General features: G+C 31.9%; 1 protein-coding gene across 1 annotated transcript; it reads right to left on the bottom strand.

The window, feature by feature from the left end:
- Positions 1-5,598: 5,598 nt before the first annotated feature.
- LOC145265261 (S-crystallin SL20-1-like) lies at positions 5,599-18,762 on the bottom strand. The gene is made up of 5 exons (XM_080121044.1): positions 18,630-18,762; positions 13,299-13,394; positions 10,595-10,710; positions 6,453-6,560; positions 5,599-5,763 (listed from the first exon to the last, which is right to left on the bottom strand). Exons 1-5 carry the CDS (start codon positions 18,760-18,762, stop codon positions 5,599-5,601), a joined length of 618 nt encoding a protein of 205 aa, XP_079977170.1.
- Between the last annotated feature and the right edge of the window lie 2,877 nt (positions 18,763-21,639).

The following is a 21,639-nucleotide window of genomic DNA, read 5'->3' as shown; positions in this document are numbered from 1 at the left end:
ATTTTTGGAAACCCTGTCACATCCTCACTCCCGAAGATTTCAATCATGTATGTCACACTGCCTTAACATAACGGTCGTGGCTTTTTATCTGGCTAGATGAAATATAAAGAGCATATGATCTCGAAGAAAAGCAACGCGCGTGCTCAGAGATCAGGTGGCAAGTAGATATCATTACTATCCAGAGACCTACTTTTTTCACGTGGGGATTTCCAGGTGCTGACAAATGACTTTGCTGACGAAGGTACAGGACTTAAGAAGTATATTAGGATTGTCTCTTACAACATAATTTTATCATTTGTATTGAAATGTGTATAACTTTATTGTTACTTATTAGTACCTAATATATATATAATATATATATGTATATATATGTGTGTATATATATATATATATATATATATATATATATATATATATATATATATATAATATACTCCAGATCTGAAATGGAACACGTACATCAAATCTGTTGCCAGGGACGCTGGGAAAATGGTGGGATCCTTCTACCGCTCCTGAAGATATCTCACTACTGATGCAATTCTCTATCTGTATAAAAGCCAAGTATGTCCACGGATGGAATACTGCTGCCACACCTGGGCAGGAGCTGCTAAAAACAGCCTATCCTGCCTTGACAGAGTATAAAATAGAGTTCGTGGTTTAGTGGGGGGTGTCCTTTTCTCTCCCCTGCAAGCTCTCTCCCACAGAAGAGACGTTGCGAGTCTGTGTTTGTTTTATCGTTATTTCCATGGACGGTGCTCGTCTGAGCTCCAATCCCTCGCCCCCCCACCAATCTTTCACGAGAAACACCCGTCTAGCTGAAACTACTGTTAATAATTTCTCCCACTCTTTATCTGTGCCTAAATCCAAACGTAGATTCCATGAGCAAAGCTTCTTTCTTAGAGCTGCACACAAGTGGAACTCTCTGCCGCTTGCCTGTTTCCCACCTGACTACAACTTGGACGTCTTTAAGTCCAACATAAACAAACTCCTGACAAACCACCCCCTTAAATCAAAAACTCTGTCAAAAACCCCAATACTAATGATTACTACACTTCTATCTCATTGATTACTGTACACGCAACAACCCTTATCCCTGAGTGGCCTTCGCGCCTTGATAAGTGGTGACCGCCATGTATATATATATATATATATATATATATATATATATAATATAAAATAAATATATATATATATTAGTACCTGATATATAAAATATATATTTATATATATATATATATATATAATATAAAAGTCGTAAAATAGTGTCCGCTGTATTTTAAATATAGATCTATCCGAGATAACATGCATTAGTATGTTATCTCGGTTAGAGCTATATTTAAAATACAGCGGACACTATTTTACGACTCTGTTATTCTCTGTAAACTTTATCCGTTAGAGGAAACCGGTTTGTAGGGAATATCGTAACTTACCTGAATAGTGCACGCGTGTGTGTCTGTGTGTCTGTGTCTGTGTCTGTGTGTCTATGACTGTTTGCGTGACTGATTGCTTTGTAGAATTCGGTGGCCTGACAAGAAAAAAATGGCGACTTTCAGTTGCTTTTGTACTTGAAGGTTACGCGTAAGTTATGCAAACTCTCTTTGTTTCTATGTAAATAAAAATATTCTAGACGCATAAAAGGAATCGTAGACAGAACGTAAGATTGAGTTGGCAGAAGCCGTGTTACAACGAGGGGTACCTTAAAAAGACTTATTAGGTTTATTAGAAAAACGGTGGGCGGAAAAGATGGCAGAATTTTATTGAAACTAATTTGGAAACTACTAGGTTAAATACCGAATAAGTATTACTAGTTAATTTACTGTGTTTAGTTGCTAGAATTTCTCTAAAGACAAATTCTTTATTAGTTGTTAACAAGGCCGAACTAAAGTTAAAGTACGGAATTTTCTCCTTATCTTACAGAGTTGTCAGTGGATATTTTTGAAGCAATCCGAAATCATGGAGAAATAGAGCCTATTTAGGTAAGAAGGTTGCTTTAAGTGGGGGGGGTAAACCTATGTAGGGGATGAGTGGGTTGTAATTTGTGATTTTTTAAAGTTAGATTTGCAGTCGTCTATTCCTATTTTTAAAGTGTATTCAGCGGTATAAAAATAAAGGTAATATATGTTTGACTCGGTAAAATCAGCGAATACAGAAATATTAATTGATGAGTTGACTGTAAAGTGGCCGCTTCACTGGAACCGTGCTTTTATATTTCAACCATTTGAACCCACACGTTGTCTGGTACCGTAAAAAAGGAACAAGCAAAAAAAAAAAAGAATAATAAAAAATAAAAATCCGAATCGGCTTGTTGTTTAAGTGCAAATGAAAAGCATTTATTTGTGGTTCTTCCAACAATAAAAAATTCTTTATCTTTCAAAGATGTTTTTCACGCACAGATGCTTTACAATACAGTCTTATTACATGTGCTTTTTAAAAGTTTCTCTTCGCAACACCTGACGTTTTATGTTTACATACGCATAACCGCTTATCAAGGCCAGAACCCACTTGATGATAAGGGTTAAGAGTTACAGTAGTCAATTGGAGAATATAGTAAACGTTAGTAATAGAAATTCGGTAAATTTGTTAACTTAAGTGGAACGGCTCATCAAGAATTTGTTTACGTTAGACTTGAAGACAACAATATTGTAGTCAGCTGGAAAGCAGGAAAACGGAAGACCATTCCACAGGCGTGCAGTTCTAAGAAAGAGGCTTTGTTCATGGAATCTACGTTTAGGCTTAGGCACAGATAAAGAGTGGGGGAATTATTGATAGTGTTTACTGCTAGACGAGTGTTTCTTGTGAACGGTTGGCGAGGGGGGGACCATAGATTGAAGCTTAGTCGAGAACTCGCCATGAAAATAACGATAAAGCAGAGACAAACTCGCAACATTTCTTCTTTGAGAAAGAGGTTGCAGGGAAGAGAAAAGGACATCTCCTATGAGGCTATGGAGTCTATTTTGAACTCTATCAAGGCAGGACAAGATGTGGCAACAGTATTCCATCCTTGGACTTACCTGGCTCTTATATAGATAGAGAATTGCATCAGCAGTGAGATACTTACTGGATCGGTAGAAGGATCCGACCATTTTTCCAGCGGCCTTGGCAACAGATTTGATGTACGGGTTCCATCTCAGATCAAGAGTAAAGGTCAAACCCAGAAGCTCTTCAAAATATGAGACCTCCCCAAGACGAGAGGCATTCATTTCAATTGATGCCAGATGGGGATCAGGACATTGATGATGTAAATATAGAAGCTTGGTTTTAGATGGATTAAAAGTAACCAGCCACTTCTTTCCCTATTGTACCACGTGCTCAAGATCAGAGGAGAGAGAATTGGAGAGGACTTGGTCGTTTACGGTCTTAGATATGCTACCACAGATGGTAGTGTCATCAGCACAATGTCTACGAATGATGTAAAGATGTGATTTGGAAGATCATTAATGTAGATCAGGAAAAGAGTTGGGCCCAGGATCGACCCCTGAGGGACTCCAGCATTTATACTGTGAGCTTCTGATTTTTGCCAATCAATTACTACTCTTATGAACCTATTGTTAATAGCAAGCGCTTTTCTGCCTGCAAGTTCAAACGTCTATCTTCCCCGTGCCCACTTTGCTTCTCCTGCTCAACTACGTGTTGTTTTTTATTTTCTCTCCTTCTCCCTGTGACGTCAGCGCGTTCACACTTTCCAATGTGCATACGTTTTTAACGACTGCTGATTATATTTTCACTAGTCAGCTATCCTACGGCTGCTACAGATTTTCTCACACTCGCCCATAAGCGCTGTGTTCCCATGATATCGCACCACTTTTTTACATGTCTTTCATTTCCCCCATAAATTATTTACAAGAATTTCAATAAAACCTGCATGAGATAAAAAACAAAAAAAAAACAATATAACAAAAAAGTAAATTCCAAATTTCATGTAATACAGCATAAATAATTTATTCCTATGTTTTTTGTTTATATCTGTTAGAAGCGCTGAGTGAAATTTGAAGAATAAAATAAAATGCGTATTGAATAAGTTTGAAGCCAAAACTGCAACGCGATTTTTTAAAAATAAAATAAACGAGTGTTTACTTTAAAGAAATTTATTTCGGAGTAAAACTCCTTTGTCAATTTTTTCCTCTTTTTCTTAGCCATGATGTCGAGTGGAAAAAATTCGATGAAGAGTCCACGTGATGGTGTTAACTGGGGGGGTATATGAAGTCGGATATGTGATGCGTGGTCGCGCAGTTTGATTCAATTAAAAATGTTTGAGAGCATAGTCTGTTCAACATTTCAATTTTATGCGTACAATTATTTTGTAGAAATAAAATAAATTCCAACGTAATATTCTAAAATGCAACGCTTTTATACCTTGAAAGAGGGCAATGTTAATGGTTTAAATACAAGAACTGTGTTTCATTCTCATTGCAAAATTTTATAGTATGAACTGTTTTAGCTATTGTGGCTGCGATTAAAGTTTCCATGTTATGAATATTTTAATAAATCAGTTAAATTCATGTAAGATCAAATTAGGGTTTGTAATACCCTTTGTTGTTTATTGATCCTAAGTAAATTCACCAATTAAAGCATAATATTTTCATTTTTGTAATAAAGTGAATTTGTTGCTTACTTACATTGTTCAAAACCTATATAGTATGTTATTTATTGTATTTCAAAATACATTTTACATCTATAGTTTTCATGTGAGATTATTCCCTTTTTCGAGCAGTTTCCTTTCTTTTTCTTTTCCATCAATCCGCGAATCCCTCTCCACATCCTATGAGTCATAAATATCTTCTCTTGCTTGTTTGATAGATTTTGATGCATACTGACCAAATAGTTTTCTTTTGCTTAAAGCTTTCTCTTTTAAATTTTTGACATATCATAATCTTTTCCCTGGTCCTATGATTATTTTATCTCTTTATTGCCAGTTACTTTAACGATATAACTTGAGAGAAGACTAGTTAATCTAACCTGTTTAGGCAACGACTGCTTTTTATTTCGTAACTTTCCATCTTTGTTAAGCGAGGTTATTCAAGAACATTTCTGCTTATTTAAAAACACGCGTCAATAAAAAAACAGGAAATAGCATTTTATCTAATTAGTATAGCCTTGAAAATGCGTTGATTAAAAAGAAACAATGCGATGGATGTCCTCCCTGTTCACTCATAGACGAATACAGTAATCCATGCTAGAAAATCAGCGTTATTTATTCATCAGATATTCTTTTTACAGCATCGACCTCTGACAGGAAGAATCGATCAGAGAAGATAAAACAACAGCAGACATAAGATATAGTGATTTTATCTTCCTATATATATATATATATATATATATATATATATATATATATATATCAGAGATAGCACGATTAAATACATAGACATGCAGAGATAGATAAGAAATAGGTAATTTACACCGTAATTATAATAATGATATAGACAGACAAAAGCCAAAATCCTCGGAATGTTATACATTTATTAAAAACACTTTTTGTTTACTTTCGGACTTAATTCTGTGTCTGGGATTTGTTTTAAGTAAAAAAAAAGGCGTTGTTTCTTTAATTTCATCTTTGTTCAATAAGGCACAACCGAATTTCTTTTTGTTAAACCATGTTTACCAGCAGGTGTTACAACGGCTCTTAAGGTAGCTGCACATCTTGGGGTGGCTAGCAAATCGGTTGTAGAGACCCATCATCTTTGGGTAGCTGCTGAACATGTTGGGGAAGTCTCTGTACATGTTTTCCATGCAACAGTAGAACATCATATCACACCACATCATCTGGAAGAAAAGTGAAAATATTAGATTAAAAATGGTATCCTATAACATTTCGGAGTTTTATATGAGAGTTTGTTATTCGCATTATTTGTAATACTCGGATTAGTGCTTTTATCTCGAGTGTCATTTTCACAACGTTTCGGTCGATGTAACGCCTGGCCTTCTTCAGTTTTAACGTCGAACTCGAAAATGTTTCTATGGAACTCGGAAATCTGGACAGAATTTCGAACAGAAATCTTAATTTATTTAACAAGATTAGAATCATCTCATTTCATCAGCCAATTTGGAGCTTCAATCCTCAGATTGGCAAGCGAAAAATAGAATTGTGAATTAATTAGGACCCCTATCATGTCATGATTGACGGAACAAGCCCATACTTAAATAGAGGGTGATATTAGAAATTCAGTCAAAATTCTTTACTTTAACAGAAATATTTCCTGGTTCGATTAGATATACCTGAAGAAGGTTGGATTGTGCATTGAATAAAACGTTGTGCAAATGATACTCAAGATAAGAGGAATAGCCCGAAGATTTGACATGATACGAATTTTTATAAATCCAAAACTACAATTATGGTTTTATAGTATAACATCTTGTATTTTATAGTTTAAAATTTAATGTATGAACACATTCATAAACCGATGATATATGTTTATAACTTATAGAAACTTGTATAAGATATGAACCCTTACCTGATCACCCATGAACCACTGACTGCCACCATTGCGCATACACAAGGTCCTTTCCATGAAGGGCATGACACGGTTGAAGGTGTTCATGTATCTCCAGTACATGTAGTTCTGAAAAAAATATAAAGCATGAATTGTTTGATTAGAATTCGTGACACATTCACTTTATAAATGACATTATGCACAAGATAAGCTCGACGTGTTTCTGATTTCTGCCCATCAACCATTACTCTTATAGCTCTATTAGAGAGAAATGATTTAATAATAGAGAAAACATTTCTAGCTATATCATAGTTGGAGAGTTTGTGAAGTAGTTATTTTGGGCATACCTCATCGAAAGCCTTTGATATGCCGAGAGCGATTGCCTTTAAGAGGAAGTCTCCGTTGAGAGATTCGATAATCCTATAAGATATAACTGTGAGTATGTCTGCTGTAGATCTAGCAGACCCCAACTTTCTGGCCGTGTACTAAATATTGCTGAGGTGGGCAGCAATTAAAAAACTGCCCCATTATAGTTCTTATGATGGGATGTGTCTCATTGCGGATTCGGCTGCAGGGAGACAGGTGAGTAGTACACGTCAAGGATCCGTTCTTGAGACTTAGCCCGACAGGTGAGGGACCGGAAACCGGTCCAACAACTGTCGGACTGAGGTACACCACCTGGGTAACACCCAGGAGGTCTACCCTCCTAGGCCTTGCCATCCGGCTTTCGGGTGGGGCAAGTTTATTGCTTGTCGTCTGAGGCGCCCCGACCGGGGATGCCGACGGCGTTATTCAGGCAATCTTTGCAATTGCAAGGGTGCCACTCCTTTAGGAGAGCTTGCTTAAGATCCTCACTTTCTAGGCCTTGTGCCAAATATTGGTGATATGGCCACCAATTAAATGACTACCCCATTACAGGAAAAAATATTGCAACACATTGCATATATATATATATATATATATATATATATATATATATATATATATATATATATATATATATATACAATATTTATTATGACACTATATATACATATTTCAAGGTCGTACCATTGGTTTCGATACACCGAAAACAGTAATAATATACTGTGGAAAATCGGTATAATCTCTTCGGCGACAAAGAAAAATCTGAAACTAATGCAAAATTATTATTACTGTTTTCGGTGTATCGAAACCAATGGTACGACCTTGAAATATGTATATATAGTGTCATAATAAATATTGTATCTTCAGCTCTCACATCTACGATCGAGCACTTTATTGGATTTTTTTCATCACCCCTGGACACGCTATATATATATATATATATATATATATATATATATATATATATATATATATATATATATATATATGAATAAATGTTTGGAGGTACAATATTTATAGATACATTTAAATAAAAGGGGTGGAAATCTCTCAAAAGCTCTTTCGACTATCATCTCGTCAGGAGAGAATCGATAGTATAAAATTAAATAACATAATGCCGAAATAAAGAGCAAAAGGGGGGAACGAGTAAACGAGTACTTCAAGTGCCAGAAAGACGATTAAAAGTAAAATTAATTTCTGGCACTTTTAATCGTCTTTCTGGCACTTTTAGTACTCGTTTACTCGTTCCGCCCTTTTGCTCTTTATTTCGGCATTATGTTATTTAATTTTATACTATCGATTCTCTCCTGACGAGATGATAGTCGAAAGAGCTTTTGAGAGATTTCCGCCCCTTTTATTTAAATGTATATATATATATATATATATATATATATATATATATATATATATATATATATATATATAATTTGAGGTTACTATTTTACTGGTTGCTATTTTACTGGTAGACCGAAACATGCTTATGACTGTGTAGCAACAAACTACTGCTTATGTAAAGACAAATATATATATATATATATATATAATTTTATTCAAATTAGGTAAACAAAATTACCATTAGTCACGATGTCAAAGTTACTACTTATAAACTGTAGCAAAAAATCGTTTGGATTTTTAAACTTGCTATCGGATTTGCTCAATCGGTATTGGACGCGGCTCGAAGGCGAATTATTTTGGTTTCAGTTCCATTCGATTACACCAAAGTGATATGTTTTACTTCCGAAATCTGAAGTAGCTAATATAGACTTGTTTTAAAAAAAAAAACGAAATCTGTATGAAGTAAAATACATTTACGCATATTTTACATTCAGCAAAATCGCCCCCCCCCCTTCCCTAGTGCACAATAACACCCTTACGACATCTTGGATTACACAGAGTAAACAAAAAACAAAGATTTGAACTTACATCGTAGTTGCTGCAGTTTCCTTCGCCACCGAAACCGTAGTCGTTCATGTTGTACTGTGAAAGAAAATCAATGATGGCGTCATTGTCGTACGTAAATATCGGCAATTATTAAACCAAATCAATTCAATCATGAAATAATTACGTGTGTAAATAAATTTATTGTGTGTTTAGTTTTTGTTTATTAATCCTGGTAAGTTGCTATTAAACATAAAATATGCGAAATAATACATTGACAACGTCTAGACATGTTTACATTCACGTGAAATTTATTTTAGCGACACATGTAGGAAAAAAAACAGATATCATCAGTTGTAATGGCATAGTAAAATTAGATTGGTGATATAAGCATATATTAACATGAGTTTTTATTAGTTTTTTCTTTTATTTTTTTTACTCACGTTCACCTTTTACAAAATATATCACCACTTGGAAGATTTTAACCTTAAAAACTAAAAGAAAAAAAAATGTATATATGGCATGTATTTGTTATTCAGCCAAAGCAAAATGTGACACAAAGTCATTTTTGATGTTGGGGGAAAACCAGCTCCCTAAATAAGGCTACTGTGATAGTTGTAAAAATATAAATTGCCTTAGCAAAGGATGGTTCCCTCTAAATGATTAGGACAAAAATGTAATTGTTACATCAGAACAGATACAACACCTGAATCATAACTTTTACCTCTGCTAACCGTTACATCAACAAAGCAGACCAAATCAAGTGTCGTTCACGGAAGTTAAAATATGTTTACTTCTTAACAAATTCCAATCTACTCCAAAAATTCATTTATTGATTTAATTTATTTAATTTTTGCTTGAATCTAATTGTAATGACACATTTTCCAAAATGTAATTGTTTTATACTTAAAATATATCGTAAAAATGGTGGGATCTTTCTATCGATCCGATAAATATATCACTGTTGATGCTATTCTCTATCTATATAAGAGCCAGGTACGTCCAAGGATGGAATACTGTTGCCACATCTGGGCAGGAGCTGCTAGAAAGGACTTGCCCTGCATTGATAGAGTTCAAAATAGACTTCGTAGCCTCGTAGGAGATGTCCTTTTCTCCTCCTTGCAACCTCTATCTCACAGAAGAGATGTTGCGAGTTTGTCTCTGATGTACCGTTATTTTCATGGAAATTGTTCGACTGAGCTTCAATCTATGGTCCCCCCTCGCCAACCTTTCACAAGAAACACTCGTCTAGCTGTAAACACTATCAATAATTCCCCCCACTCTTTATCTGTGCCTAAACCTAAACGTAGATTCCATGAACAAAGCTTCTTTCTTAGAACAGCACGCCTGTGGAATGGTCTTCCGTTTTCCTGCTTTCCGGCTGACTACAATATGGTTGTGTTCAAGTCTAACGTAAATAAGTTCTTGATGAGCCGTTCCATATAAGTTATCAAATTTACCAAATTTTCATTACTAATGATTACTATATTGTCCAATTTCTACTGTACACTCTTTAACCCTTATCCTTGAGTGGCCTCTTGGCCTTGATAATGTGGTGATTCCTATGACAAAAAAAAAAAACAGAAAAAACTTCAAATAATAATATACAGGTTACCGGGCGCGGTCCGGTCAATATCCAATAGACAGAGAGGCGGTCACAATGCAAAAGTTTCCTGTGTGAAATTATCCAATTATCGCACAGTGTGATCTTAAATCGTTTCTCTTACACAGTGATTCCTGTAACCGTAATTTTACGCTGTCTTAATATAATAAATGCTATATTTAAAAGAAGCCTCACGTGTTGCCTTTTTAAATTTATTGTGACGAGGGTGTGTATAATAAGATAATAGAAATAGCATACGATACGAGCATCCACTACATTCGTCAACAAATAGAATATTCTAAAATATTGGACTTACCCTGAAGCGTCCGTTTTTCCAGTGGTAGTACCTCATGTAATCGTGCATGATTTCATAGAAGCAATCAGCGATGTAGTCACACCTCATCATGTCCATGGAACTCCTGGGATAGAAATCTGCAAAAAAAAAAAAACGTATTTTTTGGTTAAATATACAAAAATAAAAGGCATCGTTATGTTAGTTATAATTAATCGTAAAATGTTACAAACATATACTACTATGATTGTCCTGTTTTTTGTTTTTTTTTCTTGTATGATAAATATTCTATACCGACTAAAAAGGGTGAATTGATATGCCTTCTACTAAATCCGAAATGTACTTATAGTTATATGAAGTTCTCTTTATACTATGTTCACATGAAACATGCGTTGGAACAGATACATCGAGAACATTGCCATGCAGCTGCGAAAAAGGTAAGTTAGTTAAGGTAAGAAAGTTACTTTCGCCTGAAAATATCCTGTACCCCTACAAGGACACAATTCGCACATGTATGGAGTATTATTGCCACATTTGGGTTTATGCATCTGCTGCTGGTCTCTCACTTCTGGACAAAGTTCAGAAGAGAGTCGCCAATCTGATAGGTCCTGAACTGTCAGCTAGGCTTCAGCCTTTGTTCTACTGACGAAATGTTGCATCCCTCTGCTTGTTTTACAAGTAGTTTTATGGTGGATGCTCCGACGGACTACAGTCCCTTATACGCCCTCGAGGTAAATACCCGCCAAACGCTACACGCAGCAAGGCCCCCCTACACAGTAGTGATCAATTGATGAAAGGAAAATTTATCATCTAATAGTGCTTTTTCCAGAACTGCTAGACTCTGCAATTTCCTTTCAGGTTCCTGTTTCTCCAACTGTACGGATATGCAGAATTCAATTGTTGTATAGATATTACTATTGTTATAAAATCATTTTATTACGCATTACTTTCCTATTTTGATGGATTGCGTTATATCTGTTCTCTTCTTAGGAGACCGGTATCTCAGGAGTTTGAACTTCTTTCAGAATGTAGTATATGTTCATTCGATATGATATCATATTTTTCGGCACTGCCCTTCCAGATTGAGTAGTGAAATAGTGTAATATCATGTTTATAGGCATGATACAATGCATCTTGGTTTTCTAAAGGGACGTATTATATAATATAAAAATAATAATAAATAATTAGATATAGTCTAATAATACACGACTATTAGATAAGATTATAAGCAGCAAATGTTTTCCTTGTAAAGAACAGGGAATAACATTTTTCAAAAGAATCTGGCGAAACAAAAATATAGTTGCATTGTAACAAAGCCAGATAATACTGAAAATCCGACTTGCTCAGTTTTATATGTTAGATAAACAAAACTTTTTCTGCTAATCTCGTATCCGTATTTCTAAAGGATAATTAAATTTATTATGATTTTTGAAAAGTTTATCAAAGATTAAAAAATTTGGCTACTAAAGGGTTAAATTTACAAAAGATTTGACCTTTGCGGTGTATAGAAAACTATTCAGCCAATTTTGGGTATGAAAATTTGAAATTTTACATAAAGAATATTCAGACGTGCAGCAAGCTTTTTAATCAATTTTCTAGCGAAGATTTGGCTGCAAAGAGGTAAAAGTTGAAAGAACTGACCTTTGTAGACTCCACCAAACTCCTCCGCCAATTTTAAGTTCAAACATTGACATTTAAGATGCAGATTACCTGGACACGAGTCAACTTCTTTATATATATATATATATATATATATATATATATATATATATATATGCGCACGTAAATTTATGAACAGTACATTGGGCCCGGGCAATGCCAGGCTGAACTGCTAGTATATATATATATATATATATATATATATATATATATATATATATATATATATATATTGTTGTTACTGATTTTTTAGCGATTATGAAACATTAGGGATTAACGTCTACTATCAAGGAATTATTTTTCCCTATATATATATATATATATATATATATATATATATATATATATATATATATATATAAAAGATATTAGACCTTTTCACTAATCAAATATATATATATATATATATATAATTATATATATATATATATATATAATTATATATATATATATATATATATACGTGTGTTTGTGTATGTGTGTGCGTGTGTGTGTGTAAACTCTCCTTCATTGTAGCAGCTTTGGCAATATATACTATGTATTATTTCAATTGCTGTTTGGAATGATAAACCTATAGTTAGAGTGTTATTATCGATGACTGAAAATGTTTTTTTTTTGTTTACGGAAAGGAGCTTTGTCTTAGTAGCATTAAATGTTATCATCCATATTACATTCCTATTTCTCTACAAACTGAAAGTCATTATTTCTGGTTTATTGTTATGTGACCATTCATATTTTTCGTACATGATTGGTACAGGCTTGGTGTGATCAGCAAATATACACCTCTCGAAGACAAGTTTTTCAGGGACCACGTTTATTAATATCAGCAAAAATAAAGGTTTGAGGATCGACTAGCAATTTCTATTTGATATTTGACTCAAGTAGATAGACTGTTTTTTTTAATTTATCTAAAAAACAATTTGATGATATAAAATAATTGTCCAATAATAATTGATTTGTATGAGGAATCTTATAAAAAAAAACAATGATAATTCACTGCTTTTCGCCGTAGAATAAAATAATAAAATTCAACTTTTAAAAACAATTTGATTTTTTCTTTTATACTTACTGTATTCACGGGCCAAGTACCTGCAAATAGCCATGGTCTCAGGCATCCTCATACCACCGTCCATTTCAAGACAAGGGAGGTAATTACAAGGGAAATCTGAAAGAAAATAATATTCAAATGAATAGTTATCAAAGAATGACTTCTGATAAGAGCACTATTAATCCATTCTTTATTCATCATCGTTTTTATTTAAGGTTGACATTCGTTTCTCCGACATTTTTCTAGTCAGAATACTTTCTAGAAAGACAGCGATCATCTAAGGGAGAGATCGCGATAATTCTATCGACGTTTTACGTTAAAGTGATATTTTGTGGAACGAACTAAATTTGAACTGGAGATATCCGTGTTATCAGTTCGTGCTGTTAAGCGCTGAACGATCGTCACCACTTCATATTCTAACAAGGTAAAACATGCATAGTCCCCTGTGAGTGCACAGTGAATGAGGCATGAAAAAATGACTAAGTGCAGCATTTGTTACCACCCTCATTTAGCCCCAAAAGTCCCCAGGGGACGTCAAATCCTGGTTAAAATAAACAAACGGTGTAGTTTTAGGCCTTAACATATGAAAATTTCAGTTCTGTACCATGCAAAAAAAGAAATGACAAAGCCCATCATTTACACACTCCCCCATTTAGCCCTAAAAGTTCCCAAGGCTTAAATATGTAAATTTGAGTTCTGTACTATGCAAAGAAAGAGATGACTAAGCCCATGATTTGCACCCCCCTCATTTAGCCCTTAAAGTTCCCAAGGCTTTAACATATTTAAATTTGAGTTCAGCATGATGAAAAACTGGTAAATAGACATACACAGAAGATTTTGGACAAATGTGGTAAAATAAGTTCGAAAAATGGAGTGGTTTTATTAGTCCTAAAAGAACCCCTGGTGCACACCCAAGAGTTATCCCGAAGTATAGACAAACAAAATTATACAGAAATCAGTTAGTTACAACTTTTCAGAACGTTTTATAAAAATGCAAGGCATCATTTTTTTTTAATTGGCACAAAAGTGTTAATTTTAGCAATTTTACCCCGAAAGAGGGTCAACCGGAGTTTTCCCGGAAAATTCGTTATGTTACTTTTTACTCATATCACGTTTAATGTGCTGACAGACGCATGGACGAAATAACGAACGGGCAAGGGTGAATTTACAGGCCCACCCTCTGTTTTTCGGGTGACCAATAGTAAATTGAAATTAAAGGTTTCCTTGATAAAAAAACCCTAAACAATTCAACTTTATTCAACGAAATGCATACACTTTTTAATGCTCTGAGCATTAAAAACAAATATTGTCTTAAAGTTTATCATCTGACATTTTAAGGTTGTTTATTTATTTATTTTTAATTCTATGGTCAGAAATTGGGATTGAGAAGACAACGCCTCCAAGTATGAACATTCTGTTTTTCGTAAAGGGACTGGGTAGGCCCCTCAGCATCCCAGTGAGGTGGCCTCGGGCGATTAGCAATAAGCTAACTTTTTTTCTCAAAGACAGAAGGCACATTTTGGAAGGATGAACCTCCTTGAACTGCACAAAACAAAACTGCCACAGCAAAATCAACAGAAATCGGATCATTACGGGAATGGTCTTAACTCTGTTGATTTTTGGGCGGGCGGGCGGTCAGGGCAGGATATCCGATCGATTAATATCTATGAAAATATTCCATATATATACATATATAAATAGAATGAAAGTACAAATGAAAAGTGTATATTATAAAATATAGATTTATTAAATCCGCTTATCACATAAAAATGTATATCAGCTAATATTTAAAGTTGTTTGTGTGTATTTGGAGATTACTATATATACGCCATTAAAACTTTCATCTTGTATTGCACCCAAGATGAGAACAATTGTCCGAAGAAAAAAATAATAAAAACATCCATAATAAACCATATAAAAATAATAAAGACATCCATAATAAACCATATAAAAATAATAAAAAACATCCATAATAAACAATATAAAAATAATAAAAAACATCCATAATAAACCATATAAAAATAATTAAAAACATCCATAATAAACCATAAAAAAATAATAAAAAACATCCATAATAAACCATATCAAAATAATAAAAAACATCCATAATAAACCATATAAACATAATTAAAAAGATCCATAATAAACAATATAAAAATTATTTAAAACATCCATAATAAACCATATAAAAATAATAAAAAACATCCATAATAAACCATATCAAAATAATAAGTAACATCCATAATAAACCATATAAAAATAATAAATAACATCCATAATAAACCATATCAAAATAATAAAAAACATCCATAATAAACCATATAAAAATAATAAAAAAACATCCATAATAAACCATATAAAAATTAAAAAAACATCCATAATAAACCATATAAAAATAATAAAAACATCCATAATAAACCGTATCAAAATAATAAAAAACATCCATAATAAACCATATGAAAATAATAAAACACATCCATAATAAACCATATCAAAATAATAAAAAACATCCATAATAAACCATATCAAAATAATAAAACACATCCATAATAAACCATATCAAAATAATAAAAAACATCCATAATAAACCATATAAAAATAATTAAAAACATCCATAATAAACCATATAAAAATAATAAAAAAACATCCATAATAAACCATATAAAAATAATGAAAAAACTCCATAATAAACCATATAAAAATAATAAAAACATCCATAATAAACCATATAAAAATAATAATAAAACATCCATAATAAACCATATAAAAATAATAAAAACATCCATAATAAACCATATAAAATAATTAAAAAACATCTATAATAAACCATATAAAAATAATAAAAACATCCATAATAAACCATATAAAAATAATAAAAAACATCCATAATAAACCATATAAAAATAATTAAAAAACATCCATAATAAACCATATAAAATAATAAAAAACATCCATAATAAACCATATAAAAATAATTAAAAAAATCCATAATAAACCATATAAAAATAATAAAAAACATCCATAATTAACCATATAAAATAATAAAAAACACCCATAATAAACTATATAAAATAATAAAAAAACATCCATAATAAACCATATAAAAATAATAAAAAACATCCATAATAAACCATATAAAATAATTAAAAAACATCTATAATAAACCATATAAAAATAATAAAAACATCCATAATAAACCATATAAAAATAATAAAAAACATCCATAATAAACCATATAAAAATAATAATAAAACATCCATAATAAACCATATAAAAATAATAAAAACATCCATAATAAACCATATAAACTAATTAAAAAACATCTATAATAAACCATATAAAAATAATAAAAACATCCATAATAAACCATATAAAAATAATAAAAAACATCCATAATAAACCATATAAAAATAATTAAAAAACATCCATAATAAACCATATAAAAATAATAAAAACATCCATAATAAACCATATAAAAATAATAAAAAACATCCATAATAAACCATATAAAAATAATAAAAAACATCCATAATTAACCATATAAAATAATAAAAAACACCCATAATAAACTATATAAAATAATAAAAAAACATCCATAATAAACCATATAAAAATAATAAAAAACATCCATAATAAACCATATAAAAATAATAAAAACATCCTTAATAAACCATATAAAAATAATAAAAACATCCATAATAAACCATATAAAAATAATAAAAACATCCATAATAAACCATATAAAAATAATAAAAACATCCATAATAAACCATATAAAATAATTAAAAAACATCTATAATAAACCATATAAAAATAATAAAAACATCCATAATAAACCATATAAAAATAATAAAAAACATCCATAATAAACCATATAAAAATAATTAAAAAACATCCATAATAAACCATATAAAATAATAAAAAACATCCATAATAAACCATATAAAAATAATTAAAAAAATCCATAATAAACCATATAAAAATAATAAAAAACATCCATAATTAACCATATAAAATAATAAAAAACACCCATAATAAACTATATAAAATAATAAAAAAACATCCATAATAAACCATATAAAAATAATAAAAAACATCCATAATAAACCATATAAAATAATTAAAAAACATCTATAATAAACCATATAAAAATAATAAAAACATCCATAATAAACCATATAAAAATAATAAAAAACATCCATAATAAACCATATAAAAATAATAATAAAACATCCATAATAAACCATATAAAAATAATAAAAACATCCATAATAAACCATATAAACTAATTAAAAAACATCTATAATAAACCATATAAAAATAATAAAAACATCCATAATAAACCATATAAAAATAATAAAAAACATCCATAATAAACCATATAAAAATAATTAAAAAACATCCATAATAAACCATATAAAAATAATAAAAACATCCATAATAAACCATATAAAAATAATAAAAAACATCCATAATAAACCATATAAAAATAATAAAAAACATCCATAATTAACCATATAAAATAATAAAAAACACCCATAATAAACTATATAAAATAATAAAAAAACATCCATAATAAACCATATAAAAATAATAAAAAACATCCATAATAAACCATATAAAAATAATAAAAACATCCTTAATAAACCATATAAAAATAATAAAAACATCCATAATAAACCATATAAAAATAATAAAAACATCCATAATAAACCATATAAAAATAATAAAAAACATCCATAATAAACCATATAACAATAATAAAAACATCCATAATAAACCATATAAAAATAATAAAACAACATCCATAATAAACCATATAAAAATAATAAAAAAACATCCATATCTCATCGAAAGAATCCAGAATGACATTTACAATTTATGTTTTAGGTGTTTTGAAATGTTATTAGTGTGTTTACCAATGTTTGAATACTTATACGGAAGCTAAAATTATTATAACAGATTGAGGAATACTTTCCTAAAGATGTTCTTTACGATCGCTAGAACAATCACAGTCGTAGGATTCGTATCGCTTGCCTATTTATTTAATATAGGTCGTATGAAACATTATAGAAAGTCATGATGGAGTGGTTTTATGTCGTGTTGACGAGCAGAAAAAAGCACACGCTTTTTATGGTTGGAATGAATTCAAGTCTTCTCGCACAATCTAGACGAACCTCTATATTCATATTGCAACCCTTCCGTATACTGACTAGTCTAATCATTGCTTAACCTCGCTTTTCTTACGGTAATGCCTATTTTAACGGCATATATTACTATAGCTTAGTCTAAGGAAATAGCATACTTCTATAGCAAAGTACAAAGAAATAAGAAAGTAACACAGTTTCTTACCATTCCTGCAACGATCCCAGTCGGAAAATTCGTATCTCTTGTCCATGTATTTGACGCCGGCCATATGGAACATCATACGCATACACTCGGCACGGCCGCGGCCATTGAAGTAATGGAGGGTGTAGTTAGGCATGGCTGGATTCGCTGTTGAACTTCTTCGGGCAACTGTAAGTTCGTCTTTACTGACAACATAAAAAAAACTCTGTATTTATAGTCTTCAGTTTAATTAAGTCGTTAGTGCCGACAAAGGATTGTCTGGCAAACGTTCCAAGGTTGACTATTTAATATTCCATGCTTCTAGGCCGATCATTCTATTTCTACTTTAATGTGTTAGATTATAGTGCACATCGTGAATGAGACTCTTTGTGTCAGTATTATTGTGTTTTAATTTAACTAAAGTGTTCTGTTTTTTTATTGTTTCGTTAATAAAAGAGATTCCTCTCCGAGGTTTCTGTCCAATGGAAACACAAAACTATCAAGAAAGAACTAAAGCAAGAGTGTGTCAAAATTCCTGGTGTTTAAATAGTTTATGATTGTAAATGTTCTCAACAGGAACAGATCGTTTAAACATATTTGTCAATGTGAATTCAGTAGACCTTATTTGGGAAGAGGCCCAACGGATACTTGAGACATTCTTTTTATCAATAGAATCACCTAAATTTAAACGTGTAAAAGTAGACGAAAAAGTGAAAGCCAACTTTATAAACCTACTAACGACATTAATTTACACATAACGAATAATCTCTTTTAACTGCTTCTCCCAATCAACGAATTTTAAATTTGTGAAACGGTTGACAGACATGTACAGCTTGTAAAGAAATAGGCGACTTTTAATCCTTCGCGGACTACTATGCTTCCTAGAATCGCCTATGGATTGAGTTGTAAAAATACGTTTCTTTATTTATCCCTGTGCTACCAGATTAGGTTGTCTGAAGATATTGGCTTCCTGAGATGAAATGCACCTAACATTGATGCTTTTTGTTTTTCTACTTCCTTTTGAAAAACTCATGTTCTGCAAAACTAAAAACAAAAACAACAATCAACTTCTTTCCCCTTTTTCTTCATCCCATTTCCCTCTCTCTTTCTGGTCCTGGATATGACTATAAACTATATCCAGTGGTGAGGCCCCACCTTGCGGGCTTTGGGGAGTGTGGGGCCACCCTTTAATTGGCATTGCTCCCAGGTCCACTCTGACCCGGAGTAGTAGTACCTGTTAGGGTCCCAACTATGGGTTAAATAGAAACCGACTTGAAAACAACAAATATATTCTATTAAATTTTTTTTCTTCCGAATCTTTGGTTTCGGCACTAAATAACCTGTAAAGGGTTGATATGCCGTAAAACAAAAACTACCAACCAATCTCTCTTTCTATTTCCACCACTTCCTGACTGATTTTTTAACGTAAAATATATCAAACATTAATACTGTAACATTTTGTTGCTCATATTTGTTTAGAAAGGTTGAATACCCACTGGAGAAAGCGTGAATGCTTACTGGAGTGAGCTTGAATACATACTGGAAAAAAAGCTTGAATGCTTACGTGAGAGAGCTTGAATAACTACTGGAGAGAGTTTGAATGCTTACTTTAGAAAGTCTGAATGGCTACTGGAGAGAGCTTGAATGTTTACTTGAGAGAGTTTGAATGCCTACTGAAGTGAGCTTGAATGCTTACTAAAGATGGTTGTAAAGAGATAGGTTCGAATTTGGGGGTATCAAAACCAAAGCAAAATATGATGGAAGTAAAATTAAAATAGATAAACCCTATAATTTATTATACCATACATGTTCACACTGAAACACTTATCACAATATTCTGTGGATCTATATAAAAAAACCTTGTTAAACTTTGTGACATATTTCCATTCTATGGAGGTCAGGCGCGAACGAACACCCCATAATTTATTATACCATATTTGTTCAAACTGAAACATAATTATCAAAGTATACTTACGCAGATAGATATGAAAAGTCTTTATTAAAGTGTGTTTCCTATTTCCATTCTATGGAGGCCAGGCGCAAATGCAGACCGCACAATTTTATTATACCATCCCTATTTAAGTTAAAATATACTTATCAAAGTATTATTATGTACAAAAACACGTGTAAACTTTTTGGTTAATTTTTTAATTTTTTATTTCCATACTTTGTGGACCAGGCGCGTACGCAGACCCCACAATTTTAATGAATCATCATTATCCAGATCAAAAATACCCATTCCTGTATCTCGATACATCTTCTATCATTATATGTGATCAGTTTTCTGTAATAGTCAACCATATAGGAGCCTATTCGTGACCAGACATACACATAGACATTCAGCTTTATATTATAGATTCATATATATATTGCAAAATATTTTCTTATATATATATATATATATATATATATATATATATATATATATATATATATATATATAATAGCAAAGTGCTTTATCAAAAAGGGCCTGAAAAATACTCATGTAAAGTAGGCAGTTTTGACTTCATGCATTATGTATTAATCTAACTTAAAAAACGAGGTTTCTGTGACCTCCATTCGTCTTCTATGTAAGTATACCACCCAGTCTACGAAAGGAAAAATAAAGCAACCTCGACGTATATATCCAAAACTCCGCTTAAAAACAAAATCACGCCCGTTCACTGTTTATGTCTCTTAATCCTAGAAGACCTTATTGCTCTAATAGTTTCTTCCACCGAACAGCTAGGCTTTGGAGTTCCCTTTCCTGCTACCTGCTCCCCTGAGTGAAGCGATATGAAGAAATTTAAATGTAACGTGAATCATAATCGGGTAAATGCTGTTACAAGTTTACAGAGTACAGACGAGCGTATTGCAGTTGGATGCAAATGACTAAACTTTCTGCGAGGTAATGTCACGGCAAGGTAGAAAAAAGATGATCAAATTTAAAATGTGTTCGCGGACCGAGAGTCCCGTCAGATAAGGACAGAGATAGGCATGTTATGCCACGGGCATCGTAAGATATGGCCTATCAGCTGAAAAATGATGTCATCGC

The sequence above is a fragment of the Euprymna scolopes genome, chromosome 40 (genome assembly GCF_053919585.1).
Source record: "Euprymna scolopes isolate OS-2025 chromosome 40, ASM5391958v1, whole genome shotgun sequence".
Classification (NCBI taxonomy): domain Eukaryota; kingdom Metazoa; phylum Mollusca; class Cephalopoda; order Sepiida; family Sepiolidae; genus Euprymna; species Euprymna scolopes.
The sequence above is the reverse complement of the archived record's forward strand: the minus strand, read 5'-3'. Positions and strand labels throughout refer to the sequence as shown.

Coding starts and splice junctions, on each gene's coding strand:
- LOC145265261 (XM_080121044.1), bottom strand. CDS start 18,762: ATGCCTAACTACACCCTCCATTACTTCAATGGCCGCGGCCGTGCCGAG. Junction 6,561..10,594: donor GGAAAAACGGACGCTTCAGG/GTAAGTCCAATA, acceptor TATTTTTTTCAG/AACTACATGTACTGGAGATA. Junction 5,764..6,452: donor AGTGGTTCATGGGTGATCAG/GTAAGGGTTCAT, acceptor CTTTTCTTCCAG/ATGATGTGGTGTGATATGAT.